Source organism: Anarhichas minor, unplaced genomic scaffold (genome assembly GCF_050575085.1).
Source record: "Anarhichas minor isolate MPS153535 unplaced genomic scaffold, ASM5057508v1 ptg000026l, whole genome shotgun sequence".
NCBI lineage: Eukaryota > Metazoa > Chordata > Actinopteri > Perciformes > Anarhichadidae > Anarhichas > Anarhichas minor.
The window spans coordinates 606,461-620,276 of NW_027466472.1; the positions used below are offsets into that span (position 1 = coordinate 606,461).

The 13,816-nt window shown below is 42.8% G+C and overlaps 1 protein-coding gene across 3 annotated transcripts in view; it reads left to right on the forward strand.

Annotated features, from left to right (window-relative positions):
- Positions 1-13,816, forward strand: part of LOC142959627 (chloride channel protein 2-like) — a 78,089-nt gene that overhangs the window by 30,007 nt on the left and 34,266 nt on the right. For all 3 annotated transcript variants that reach the window (XM_076100996.1, XM_076100998.1, XM_076100999.1), the window contains exons 7-11: positions 179-304; positions 869-953; positions 3,615-3,716; positions 3,883-3,967; positions 5,497-5,652. In XM_076100996.1, the coding sequence (XP_075957111.1) occupies positions 179-304; positions 869-953; positions 3,615-3,716; positions 3,883-3,967; positions 5,497-5,652 (554 nt within the window). The remainder of the gene's footprint in view (positions 1-178; positions 305-868; positions 954-3,614; positions 3,717-3,882; positions 3,968-5,496; positions 5,653-13,816) is intronic.

The window sequence follows — 13,816 nt, forward strand, 5'->3', positions numbered from 1 at the left end:
AGGGCCTCAGTACAAACTAGTGCAGATCTCACAGCACACGTTTGTGTGAGCGTTTTATTTATTTATAGGCAAACAGGTTTTTCTTTTACAGCTCAGCTGTGGAGTACATAATGGTCCAAACTGTGACCAGTCCATGTTAACGTGTGATTGGTATGCCATATGTTTGTGTGTGTTCCAGGTGTGTTGTTCAGTATTGAAGTAACGTCCACGTTCTTCGCGGTGAGAAACTACTGGAGAGGCTTCTTCGCTGCTACCTTCAGTGCCTTCATCTTCAGAGTGCTGGCTGTGTGGAACAGAGACGAAGGTAAAGCGGACTCAAGTGCTCAAAGTACCGTAGATGGAAGTATGGAGGAATGATTTCAAATACCTTTACCATTCACCATTATAAAGGTCCATCAAACTGCCACGGTTTGGGTGAAACTCACAAATCTTAATGAAGAAAGAAAATTGCTTCTGTTGCATGATTCGTCAAAATGTCTCCTGTGAAAATGGCCTGTTGATCAGCAGAAGGACAAAGGCCTGTTGGCTGTAGTCAGACCAGGCGGCATCCTCCGGCTCTGTAAAGTGAAGTCAAAGCTTCATGTGTTAAAGCTGCATTCTCTCTAGTGACCACCAGGGGGCGACTCCTCTGGTTGTATAGAAGTCTATGAGAAAATGACTCTACTTCTCTCTTGATTTATTACCTCAGTAAACATTGTAAACATGAGTTTATGGTCTCAATCTCTAGTTTCAAGTCTTCTTCAATACAGCATGATGTTCATTTAGTACATTATGGTCCATTTAGAGTCAAACAGACCATAAAGCAGGGGATGCTTTAGGGCGGGCCTGTTCTCTTTCCTAACTCCAGCTTCTTCTCATCTTTCCCCAGAGACCATCACAGCCCTGTTTAAAACCCGCTTCCGGCTAGACTTCCCCTTTGACCTCCAGGAGCTTCCCGCCTTCGCCGTCATTGGGTGAGTCTTGACAGGCGATTGGTTCATTTTTGTTGATTTCACAAATGCGTACATGTGGCAGGGCTCGAAACACCATGTGCATGTGCACCGTGAGTGCACGTGAAATATGAGCTTTGCAAGTGGTTTTCAGCGCTACATGCACCAGGTGCTCGTGACTTGGAGACACCCTCCCGTGGCACACAGTGAAAAAAAGAAACGTATTACTGATTATTAAAAGAGGAGACGAACAAACAAGACAGAGCAGCACAGTGCTGTTACCTAACCACGACTCGCATTACAGCAATCATTTATTACACATCGTCTATTAAATTAGTCTGGTTTTATATGTGATGTCAACAAGGAAGTTCTAATCGGATAGATAAGTTTCACATGATATAAACTCTGATATATTAAATACATAAATGTTCTTCTTCAGAGGTTTGCTGACATGATCATGTACAATGTATTTCATTTACAGTCAAAGTTGCTTTAGTGTTTAATTTAATTTGGTTATTTCTTTAAATTAAAGGGAAATTCAGCTGAAAGTACACTATTACACGTTGACGGATTCCTCGTATTTGAACTGTCAAATGAAAAGGTAGCAGCAGATCCACGGTGTTGGGAGGACACCGAATGCTGCAGTGAAAAATACATAATTCAATGTTAGGACATGCACCAGTGCATGTACACAGAATAAGACGTATTTCCAAACCCACATATGGGAACGATTTGGGAATATATTTGTTTCAAAACAAAAATATAGAAAATGAAAGTGGGCCATCAATTCAAAACTATCAATAGTTATTAATTGATGAGCCCTTCATAATTAACCCGTCAGTAGAAAGTTTGAAAGCACGCACAAGTTCAAATCAAGTGTTGTTGTTTTCCGGTACCCCGTCCACCGTGACGGCAGCACATCCGTTCAGGTATTATTCAGGAGCTGCGCTCACCGTCGGCCTGTGAAGGCGTCACCTCGGGGGGGCCGACGTGGATAACTCAGCCGCAACAGTTGCTAACGCGCCATGGGATGTCTTATTTCATCCCCACTGAGCCTGAAGGAGACCTGGGGGGGGGGGGGGGGGGGGGGGGGGGGGCTCCTGGTGGAAAGTAAGCTGGTGGACCCTCTCGTACGTGTGTGCGTGTGTGCGTGTGTGTGTGTGTGTGTGTGTGTGTGTGTCATTTGTCCAGAGGGTGTTAACAGCCACTGCTGCATCAGTGACTTGCACACTTAATGCTGCCTCCAGAGAAGGCAGCAGAGTGCTTAGCCCCGAGTCTTACACCGTGTGTGTGTGTGTGTGTGTGTGTGTGTGTGTGTGTGTGTGTGTGTGTGTGTCGGTGCATCCGTGTGGTTTCCATCTTCCCCCCCCCCGCCGCCGTGGCTGTCAAGCGCGGAAAGTCGGTCAGTGTCTCAGGAAACTAGGCCAGAGAGAGTTAGTTCTGTGCTTCATGCTGCCAAGGGTACGCTATTCTACTTCCTGTTAGAAGTGAGGGGAACTCTTTCTACGACGCACACGTCTATAATGCTAGTGTAGTATAATTATAATGATATATATATAATGCATTATAATCTAATAGATTCATTTTCACTTAAAGCAAACGAGGACCTCTCAGAGTAACTTATGGCCTCCATCTTCTGACTTGTGTTAAATATTGTCGTAGATTTCAGGTTTAAAGAAAGCGATGAACTTAAAGGTGCCCGTTGAGTTGTCTTGTAAACAAACAAAGCTTTGTGAACGTTCAGTGTTTTCTCACCAGAATACATGGTGTGTGTCCTCGAGGTCTGACAAAGATGTCGAACAGCTTTCCTTCCTCCTAAATCCTTTCTAACGTGTTCACATCCATGTTCACAACAACCTTGCACTTCCTGGCACGACATCACCTCGATCAGTGGAGTAGTGTCAACGCGTCGGCAGCGGTGTGAAGCTGATCAGAGCAGCAGGACTCAGAGTTCACATCCTGATGCTTGGAGCTCAAACACAGTCACAGTTCATACACAATGTTTTCCTCATGTTGAATTTTTAATGTGGAGATGTCGGCCATTTTATCTGACCAGAGAACTGTCTGCTGTTTACATTCCTGATGATGCAAAGCCAAAGGATGCACTGCAGGACTGTCCTCCTGTTGTTGTGTCACAATGACAACACATGATCCTTGAATCCCTTGACTTGGGGAAATAAAGACACACACTCCCCTCATCATCCTGTTCATAATTTATTCAAAAGTATTTGAGGGGATTAATAATGCAGTAAGATAAATTCATAAGCATTAGGTTGTCTGAGTCTATTCTTTCTCTCCCTCCCTCGCTCCTCTTCCTCCCCTCTTCCTGTCACAAAGAGGACTCCTACTGGGCTCCTAAATGCAGGCTTATGTAAACCTCTTCCTCTGCTTTGACTCCCCCACACATCCCCATTCGGCTGCGTGTTCTCTCTCGCTCTCTCTCCCTTTTGCTGTAATTCTCTCTTCATTTTTTTCATCTCTAGTTGTTTCTCCTTTCTGTTGTTTCATCTCCTGCATCCGGAGCGCATCCCTCCCACACCTTCCTAGAGACTTTCCTCCCTTCCATTCACATTAGAGAGAGAGAGATGATGTCATTGATGCTTTGGTTTGTTTAAGCCTGGACTTGTTTATTATTATTGACATAGTGTGTGTGTGTGTGTGTGTGCGTGTGTGTGTCCTCTGCAGCATTGCCAGTGGTTTCGGTGGGGCTTTGTTTGTCTACCTGAACCGACTGATTGTCCAGTTCATCAGGAAACAGAAGGCCATCAACAGATTCCTCATGAAGAAGTAAGTGGAAAGTAACCGTTCGATGACTGTACTTTAAGTATAGTTTGGTTTTGAGGTACTTTTTTACTCCACTACATTAACTATAGCTACTTTTCAAGTTTTTATTTTTATTTTTCATGCAAATGCATAAGATACAGTTTGATTTCTTGTTCTCTCCGTCTCTCAGGCGTCTGCTGTATCCAGCGCTGGTCACTTTGCTCGTCTCCACTCTAACATTCCCACCTGGCTTTGGACAGTTTATGGCTGGAAAGGTACGTTCTGCACCCCCACTCAGCACAAAGCTTCATTTTTTAAAACAGCCATGAACGGCAAATCCAATATGTGGAAGTGAGCCTGTAGACCTGATATATCCTATCTAGCCTGCAGCCAATCACAGTGTCGCACATCTCAATTTAACTTGGTGTGTTTTCACTGAGCACCTCTAAGCATGATTTCTATATTCACTATATTTCTATATTCACTATATTTCTATATTCACTATATTTCTATATTCACTATATTTCTATATTCACTGCATGCTGTTGTGGTTTGGGTCCTTTCACTGCTTCACAGAGCAGCTGTGTCATCGACTCGTTTCAGATCATTATGTTGTTTCATAACGGCCTGATTAAAGTTCACGTCTGTGTTTTTAATGTTCACGACACAGGTTCGTGTGTGTGTGTGTGTGTGTGTGTGTGTGTTTTCTCTCCAATTTCACCCCCTTCTTATGTCTAATTATCAGAATTATCAAAGGCCTATCCTGTGCAGCCACACACACACACACACACCTCTACCTCCCTAATGGGAGGGTGAGTCAGGCCTCGGCCCACACTGACCCACTCCTCTTAAAACACTCCAGATTGGGTGTCTTAACTCTCGGTGTCTCGCTCTCAGACCCTCAGCCGTCAGAGCTGTGACAGCGGCGACAGCCATCCCGGCTCTCAGGCCTCCCCGTCTGCTATCTAACATCCTCAGTGACGTCTCTCTGGGCACTTTCAGCCTTCTTGAAGTGTATTTGAAGGATTTGTATTTCCATATACATGCATTATATTTGCATCTTGAGTTGGAAGCACGGAGGGTTTTGTTGCAGTTTAAAGGGGGTGATCATCCTACATCAAGTCACATGTCAGAGTAAAATGAATTCATAGGCACAGGAACAGAGATTTGCACATATTAACTCCAAGTCTCTGGCTCAGTTTGGAGCCCCTTGCTGAACATACAGTACTTATAGAGGGGATGGTGGGCCATGAGTCAGATGTAATGGTGTTTTTATTACAGTATTCCATAACAGAGATTCAGTTGACAGAGATGTTAAAATAAAAGGCCACAGAGAGTTAATCAACCTGAATCTGTAAGTGAAGAAGGGAACAAATATACACTTTTTAAATGTCCCCCCCCCCCTGTGGATTTCTTTACGCCCCTGGGCCAAAGCAACAAATAAGCTGACTCAATGGGAGCTACACCTATTTTCAAGATTCATACTCTATGTTCATATATATATTCACTAGTTATTCCTCTGGTCTAAGACGGTCCAAAAATATTATCAAACATGAATGAATCTCTTCCAACTCCTAAAAAACTCCCATTCATTGTCTGTAGAGCAGCTCCAGACTTCATACTCCATGACTTCCTTCTTTGTTTCTGGCTTTGAGAGAGAGCAGCTATTGGAATTCTTCATTTCGGTGGCGTTACCCTTTAGCTGAAATAGGAAAAAGAAAGTAAATCCTACAAAACAGCCCCCCCCCCACCCCCCCTTCCCATGTTTGCACATGTTGACGATGTCCCTCCCTGTGGCCTTCAGCTGACCCAGAAGGAGTCTCTGGTGACTCTGCTGGACAACCGGACGTGGGCCAAACAGGGCATCGCCGAGGAGTTCGACTACATCGGACACTCCGACGCCTGGAAACACCCACAGGTCAACGTCTTCGTCACCCTGGTCCTCTTCATCGTCATGAAGGTAGGACAGAACAACCCAGAGAAGATGTGGGTTGTGCGTTGTGTGCAGATCCACTCATACAGTACGTGAGATCCACTCGTACAGTACGTGAGATCCACTCGTACAGTACGTGAGATCCACTCGTACAGTACGTGAGATCCACTCGTACAGTACGTGAGATCCACTCGTACAGTACGTGAGATCCACTCGTACAGTACGTGAGATCCACTCGTACAGTACGTGAGATCCACTCGTACAGTACGTGAGATCCACTCGTACAGTACGTGAGATCCACTCGTACAGTACGTGAGATCCACTCGTACAGTACGCTGCAGGTGGCTGCAGTAGCATTAAAGATGAAGGAAGGTCATGAGGAGAGAATTGAACATGAAGGTTTTCTAAATGGGAGGGTTTTGCTCTTTAATGCTGGACCCGGGCTAATGGGACGGTGTTGGATCAGAGCCCATCTCCGCTCGTCTCTGGTAAAAGAACAAAAGGAGAGCGTGTTGAGTAAAAAGTTGGAAGGCGGCCTCACTGTGTTACAAAGTTAGGCCATTTAAAGTTCCTCTTTGATGAGATATCTCTGAGTGGCGGAGCTGATGAGATTCATTTAAAATGCACTGTGTATAGGAGCTTATATCTTCATACTCAGTGTTCCTCTTAATGCTGTAGGTCACTGAATGATGGGGCATTTTGGCTGTCACTATCTTGGTTTTTTGGACGTTGCCATCCAGAAGTGACACGAGAGGGCGGAGCCAAGTACAACCGAACGCTGAAAAATAACAAATTTTTAGGCGACCCAAAATGTTACAATTAACTTTCATGAAGTGAAAACACACACACGCTGTAAAGGGTTAAAGGTGTCTGCCGAAAACACGTCAGACTCCCAGACCGGGTAGCGACCTGTCAATCGCAAGGTAGCCCCGCCCCTAAAGCATAATAAAAAGTCATTGTGATGGAAAGTATCGGAACCAAGCCGCTGCACTTTCGAAAGGAGTTGTATATTTTCCCTTTCATGTAAAGCCTCCTCCTGTTTCTCTTTGGCTCTCAATAAGGAGAGAAGTCTGGAGCCCAGCTGAACTCTGTGTTTAGCAGAGTGCTGCTTGTGTTCTGATTAGATTGGCTTTTTCTTTATGGAACGTTATTTATTCGGGCCGCTCTGTTCAGCTGAAATGAAATGTCCTTTTACAACAAGCAACAAGCTGAGGTCTGCAGGTGAGCACATGGGCAGCTGGCTGCAGGTTGTTTTTCCTAAACTCTAGCTGCTACTTTACTGGACATTACCGTAACACTTACCAGCTAAAGTGACACAGAAACTGAAGGTTAAAAGTTGGTGATTATCATAAACACATTTGCGAGTTCACCTAATGGTAGAGATACATTTTTTTTGAAATGGCAAAAAAGAGAAGAGAATCTGCGTAAATGAGCGTTCCTCATTTGCACATCAACTCATATTATCTTAAAGCGGGAAACAAACTATTCCAAACAGATATAACGAATTAGTTTTATGCATTTATGATTAAAAACATATACAATGTTTTAAGCACAATTATCAGAACAATACGACTATTCAGGCTCCCTCTTGTGGCAGAAAGCTGAACTGCAGAAAATAAATGTTAAATAAAAGACTTTGGAGGTAATTCTGCTGATTTATTTAGCGAACTCTAATAAAACCTTTCGGGTCCCGACCCGAATTTTTAGGAACGGGTCGGCTGTGGCTCAGAGATGGAGCGAGCAGTCTTCCAATCAGAATATCGGCGGTTCGATCCCCGGCTATTTCAGTCCTTGTGTGAATGTTAGTTAGTCCTCACGGGCAGGTGGGACCCTGCATGGTATCTCTGTATGAATGGGTGTGAATACCACGTGTTATTATGAATAACTCCGATAAGTTCAGCTGATCTACTGCCGGTACTGTGGTTAGAAACAACACCACGAGTATCCAACTCTGTCCGGAAGCTCCGGTGTTAAAGTTCTGAGAGCACAGAAGTGAATGTGTGACACAAAGTGACTCACTGGCTCTCTGTCGTTGTTTCTGAGCAGAACAATACAGAACAGCTCTCTCAAGAAATGACTTATGTATAATACTGAATCCACTTTTCTTTTTGAAAACGTAGCCGACAGTCTCGTGTGTGTGTGTGTGTGTGTGTGTGTGTGTGTGTGTTTGCATTTTCTGTGCATGCACAGAGTAACCAAAGACAAATGCAGCTCATCCCACATGTGTGACGTTGAGGTGACATGTGTACAGTAGAAGGACAGAAACACACACACACACACACACACTTTTCCAACTTTAATCACCCACCTGCAGAAATGTCATCGAGCTGCTCTCAGCATCTATCCGTGGGCACGCACTGACTCACGTCCTCTCACACACACACACACACACGCACACACGCAGCATTCAAAGTGAGGCTGTAATGGCTCCGTCTAATTACAGCCTTTGGTTTTTCTTGGATTCAGCCTGGTGATTTTCAGAGGGGGAGATTGCTCTCCCTCCCTCTCCCTCTCGGGTAATGAATGGTTCTTTTCTTCGACATGGCAGCCATCTTGTCTCGTTGCGCCTCCTTTTCATGCAGAGACTTCTGGTAAGATCTCTCGTTCCAGCTGCTCAACGTTTGAGGTGCGCGGAAAGCGTCCGGTGTCAGTCAGGAAGTCCGGTCAGCAAATGAAGCTGCTATGAATACTTTAATTATGTGTTTTCTGATGCAGCACCAAGAGTGAAAGCCTGAAACGTTGCTCTTAGTAAAGTTCACTGCACCTGTTGTGAAGAAGAGTGTCGTCTGAGCTACTGCTGAGAAAGTGTTTTGTGTATTTGTAGCTTTTTGGCCACACCTGAAAACACACACTCACACACACACACACACACACACACACACACACACACACACACACACACACACACACACACACACACACACACACACACACACAGAAACCTGCTAATTTATTTGGCATGCTTTGTAGCTATTTTTAGTGGTGTGCAATTAGGCACATCAACAGCTCTCTATGAGGAACACGTTTATTAATATACAGGTGTGTTTCAGAGAGAGTGTGTGTGTGTTTGTGTGTGTGTGTGTGTGCGCGCGCATCGGAGTGACAGAGCTGGCAGGACTGTAATTGGAGTGGGAATAGAAGATGGGCCCCTGAGGGTCCCCTGAGGCCCCCAGGCGATAGACTGTCCTCTGAATGTGACACTCACACACACACACACACACACACACACCAGCGTAGCGGGCTCCCAGATGACCGAGGAATTAAATTGAGTATAAATGTCCTGGATACTGCGTCATAGCTGCTGCCGTACCCTTGACCCGAGCACCCTTCACTCCTCTCTCCGGCTTTTTCTCTTATTCTCTCTCTCGCACTTTTTTTAGCCTCGTGTTCAACGCAGTCACCAGAATTCAACCTATTGCTAAAAGTTATGATAAACAGCAATAAATCAAGTTGAATCGAGACCCCAGGGGGCATGACGTGTTGTAACAGGTGCTCGTGTATTCCTATAGCAGTCTATGGATAGATGGCTTTGTGTTGCTCCCAATGACCCCAGGAGGTAACAACAAATACAAGAACTAAAGTATAAGGAGACGATTCAACAAAGAGTGCTTTTACATGCACACTCATATTCCACTATTATTCTGAACATGAACATATTGACATGACTCATGTAAACATCATATTCCGTTTGGAAATAAGGCCTAATTCAGAATATCCAAAGGAGAGTTTTCAGATTGAGACATGTGGGATATGCCGATATTATTATTTGGATATGTAGTCAATGCTCTCAACCAGCTGATGGAGCAAACATTAGCTTAGCTTCCTTGCTACAGATCACAACATCGGCTGACGGTGGTTTCTTTAGCTATAACATCCATTCATTGGCTGGAAATTAGATTTGTCTTCCTCCGTCTGAAATCAAGGATAATTCAAAAATTACAACCAAGTTGTATTTTTTTATAGACGGTATTAAGGAGATTGGGGCTTAGGAAATGCACAATTTGGAAAACCTATATTATTATTATTATGCTAAACGTTATTCTTAGTCGTCCAGCCTCTGGCTCTAAATTTCTCGAATTTTCTTTGAATTAAACCGATGATAAAAGATGTGCACGTGTCCTTCATTCAAATCTGATGAAATTCAAGACTTTCCCATCGGTAATCAGTGCAGTATTGATCAATTATATGATAAATATGCAATTAATCTAGCTGCACCATATCTATTGGTTATCCGTGTGCTTTAATGAAAAGGCCAACGTTCACCTGAAAGAAGCCGCCGGTCCGCCGCTGAGTTTCCTCGAGCGTTGCAGCCGGAGTGAAGCAGTACAGCAGCTCACGTCTTCACATATTAAAATCATAACCTCAGGTGTTCAGCTCGGCTCAGTAGAAATCGCGATGAAAGATACGTTTATTCAGAAATTACACAGAAATATCATTATGCCGAGGTTACGTTAGGTCGTTGAGCTGAGGCTGACTCAGGTTCTGTGTGTTTCAAGTATTCGTCTCAAGAGTCTTAACATGCGAGAGGTAGCAGAGGAGAGCTCGCCTCTGTCTCCGTCCTAATGAATTCATGTGGTGCTGTTTGTTTGGTCTAATGAGTCGACGGTATTATAACGGTAGTTCTCTAAACAATGAAATAGATAAAAAAATGACCACAATGACAAACACACACCAAGTCATGTTCAGTTCGACGTCTTTAAATTGCAATTTAAGTTTTTTAATAAAGATATTTGCACCTTGATGGTTTGATCATGCAGGCAAAGATACAAAGCATCCAAGAAACATGTCTGTTTACAATGGTATTGAGAGATCATCTCTAGGTTTGAGGTTCAGAATCTCACACAAAGCAAACTGCAGCCGTATTATAATCATAACAGCTCGCTATCATTGCTCTATGATTGCTATGAGTCATATGAAAACATTTAGTATTTATAGGGTGTCTGGGTCAATTATTTTGTCTAGGTCAATGTTGTCTTGGCAAAGTTTCTACCATTTTATTTGAACAAACACATTATTAGTAATGTCTACTCATGAAATCACTCACTTTATCGACTGAATTTAATGATTTTTCTCCTTCTAAAATAGTTTAGCCCTGAAGCAGCTCTATAACTTACAAGTCTCATTAAACCCACTGTTAAAATTCACGAGCTTCATTAGGTCGTATTTAATTGGATTTCAATGAAGAAGGTTTTCACTGCCGTCACTTGTTTTGCCCTTTAAGGTTTTGAACAAACAACCCGCTGGAGTCTGAGCTTGCTTTTCTTGCCCGTAGGCTTCTGCTCCCTCCCACGGTTTATCAAAGTGCCCCTTCAGTTTGAGGTTGTAGATCCTCGTACATTTTTATGGTCATGCACTACCTCACTACACTTAGATTACATTCGATTAGATGAAACATTAATGATTCCTCGGGGGGGAAAGTGAGTCATAGCTGCAAGGTTCAGCAAGACAGGGTTTCAACCACTGAGTTTGAGATTGATGAAGTCGATGTGGAAGTGTCTTAAAGCTGCATTCTCTCTAATGTCCACCAGGGGGCGACTCCTCTGGTTGTATAGAAGTCTATGAGAAAATGACTCTACTTCTCTCTTGATTTATTACCTCAGTAAACATTGTAAACATGAGTTTATGGTCTCAATCTCTAGTTTCAAGTCTTCTTCAATACAGCATGATGTTCATTTAGTAAATTATGGTCCATTTAGAGTCAAACAGACTATAAAGCAGGGGATGATTTAGGGCGGGGCTTACTGTGATTGACAGGTCTCTGCCAGAGACGTATACAACGTCCCTACGTTCCTCGTCTGCATTTCAAATATGGTAAATTTCGTTCATTGGTTGCAAAAAAAACAACATGGCAACAGCCGTGATCCAAAATGGCGACGGCCAAAATGCTGAACTCGAGGCTTCAAAACAGCCGTCCTCAAACCAATGAGTGGCTACGTTCACTTCTCTCTTCTATGGATTGATGCAGTTTCCTGACAGTTATGTTTTAGACAAATCTCAGGCCTGACACATGAAGACGTACAGTACATGGTTATATATTACTGGTATTTATTAACCTTGTATTGCTACGGTGCTTTTTATGACAACTGCAGTTTAATGTATAAAAGTCAATGAAACTGGTTGGTATTTCAGGTGTTGGCCCACCAATTTATAGATTATGCATTATGATATAATGACATACATGATTTCCAAAATCTATTTGAATACCGTTTTGATTGATTTGCATTTTGGTTTAAACTATTTAAATGAAACGGTTCGGATACCTTAAGAATCCAAAACAAAAAAACAATTCACAACAAACGTAAAGACTTCTTTCTTTATTTCAAATCAATAAATCCACAGTTAAATGTGTGCAGAACATTTATTGATAGAAGAATTGTCGATCTAGTTTCTAAAGCATAGTTCATAAACAAACACAAGTATTGCACTGTTTGAGTTCCACCTTGACCAGCTGCTTACTGTACATGTTAAAATAATAATACAAAACCATAACATAGTAGCTACAGTGCATCATCAAGTCTATTTGGCTGATATATTGTGGAAATACTTGATTAAAAGTACATACACATTGTTATTGCTACCGAGTACTTCTTCCAACACTGGGCACAGTAACAACACAGTAACAACACAGTAACAACACTGTGGACCCAAACTTCCACCCCGAGGTGATGGTGTCATTAGTGGCTATTAGTGCATCTCCTGGCTAACCCAGAGCCACCCGGAGGGGGACCCAGGGCTACGTCTCCTGTCCTACGAGGCCGGAGAAGAAACCTCAGGACGCGCCTGTCACACTCACCTGTGTGTGTGCGTGTGTGTGTGTGTGTGTGTGTGTGTGTGCGTGTGTGTGTGTGATTATGTAAACAAGCAGCTGGTTGGGATTACACTGTCCTCTAAGTACAGTGGCTCTGCTGGAAATGTGTCCGTATCCTCTCATTGGTTTGGTGCTCGGATTAAACTGGTTAAATCTAAAAATGTATTTTTCTTGTGTGAAACATAGACACAGATGCTGCGTGAGGTGAAAGGGTCAGGTGTGTGAAGTTGCTCTAAACCAGTGTTCACAGCACCTTTTTTTTTTTTTTAAGAGACCTTTTTTAAAACGACAAACCGTCGCAAATACACCGGCATGAATCCGCTTAGAGCTCCTGTTGATTTTGTCAAGATTATATCTCAGTCCTGAGATCAAAAGTCCATGTTACTCTTAGTCGTATTAAGTCAATGTCGTTATTTATCTTTAGACTATTAAAACTCACAACATAGACATTTCAGTCTCGTCTTACTCAAAGAAAACATCGACAGTTTAGTCTCTTCTTAGGCAACAGTTTTGGTCAAGAAAGACCAAGAATGAGCATTTTAATCAAACTGCTTTCAAATAAGTTTTCATCCAACTTATTTAAGCCTAAAAGAATTAATGTCGATAGATATAATCAAGAGTTTTCCCTGTCGTGTTTTTGTACACTTTGTTATCAGATGTCTTTGTGTCTAATTGTCTATAATTGCTGCCTCTGGGTCTTTAGTCAGTAAATAAGACAACAGATGTCTCAATAGTTTATCTCTTTTCATTGAATTCATTGCTATACATATATTAGCAAATATTAGTTTTTAGGTTGCAGCTTCTCTAAAATATATTATGATGTTGACATTTTCTTTGTCAGCAACCATTGTGAACAATATATAGTTCTGCGGTTGTCACATAGTGTTTAAAGAACCCCATAAAAAGGATATTTGTACACTTTTTTATGAGCCGTTAAGGCCGTTATTACACACCGTTATGATCTACTGCGCTGTTGAGCCTTTACCGAACACTTCAGATGACAGCTGCTTTCATGGCTAACTGTAGATTTACAACTGAATTACATTTCCTTGTAGTGCGTTTTCTTTTTTTTTAATTCCTCCTCGGAGTTCGTGGCCTCTGTAATAAGGTTAAAGCCGACATGTTATGAGTTCCACCGATCCTTTAAACCTTTCTGGCTCTTATTAAGGTTTACTGGCCGAAGTGGGAGACAATTCTCGAGAAGTCCGAAGAATTACTCCCATGACTGTCATTATTTCCCCCCCAAGAGAACTATTTTGTGTATCCAACCGGTTGTGTCTGTTGCTCTCTGGCGCCTGGCGCCGTTCAGCTTTGATTCTCGTCGATGAGTCAGTGTCAGGATGTGAGCGTGGGTGTGCGTGAGTGTGTGTGTGTGTGTGTGTT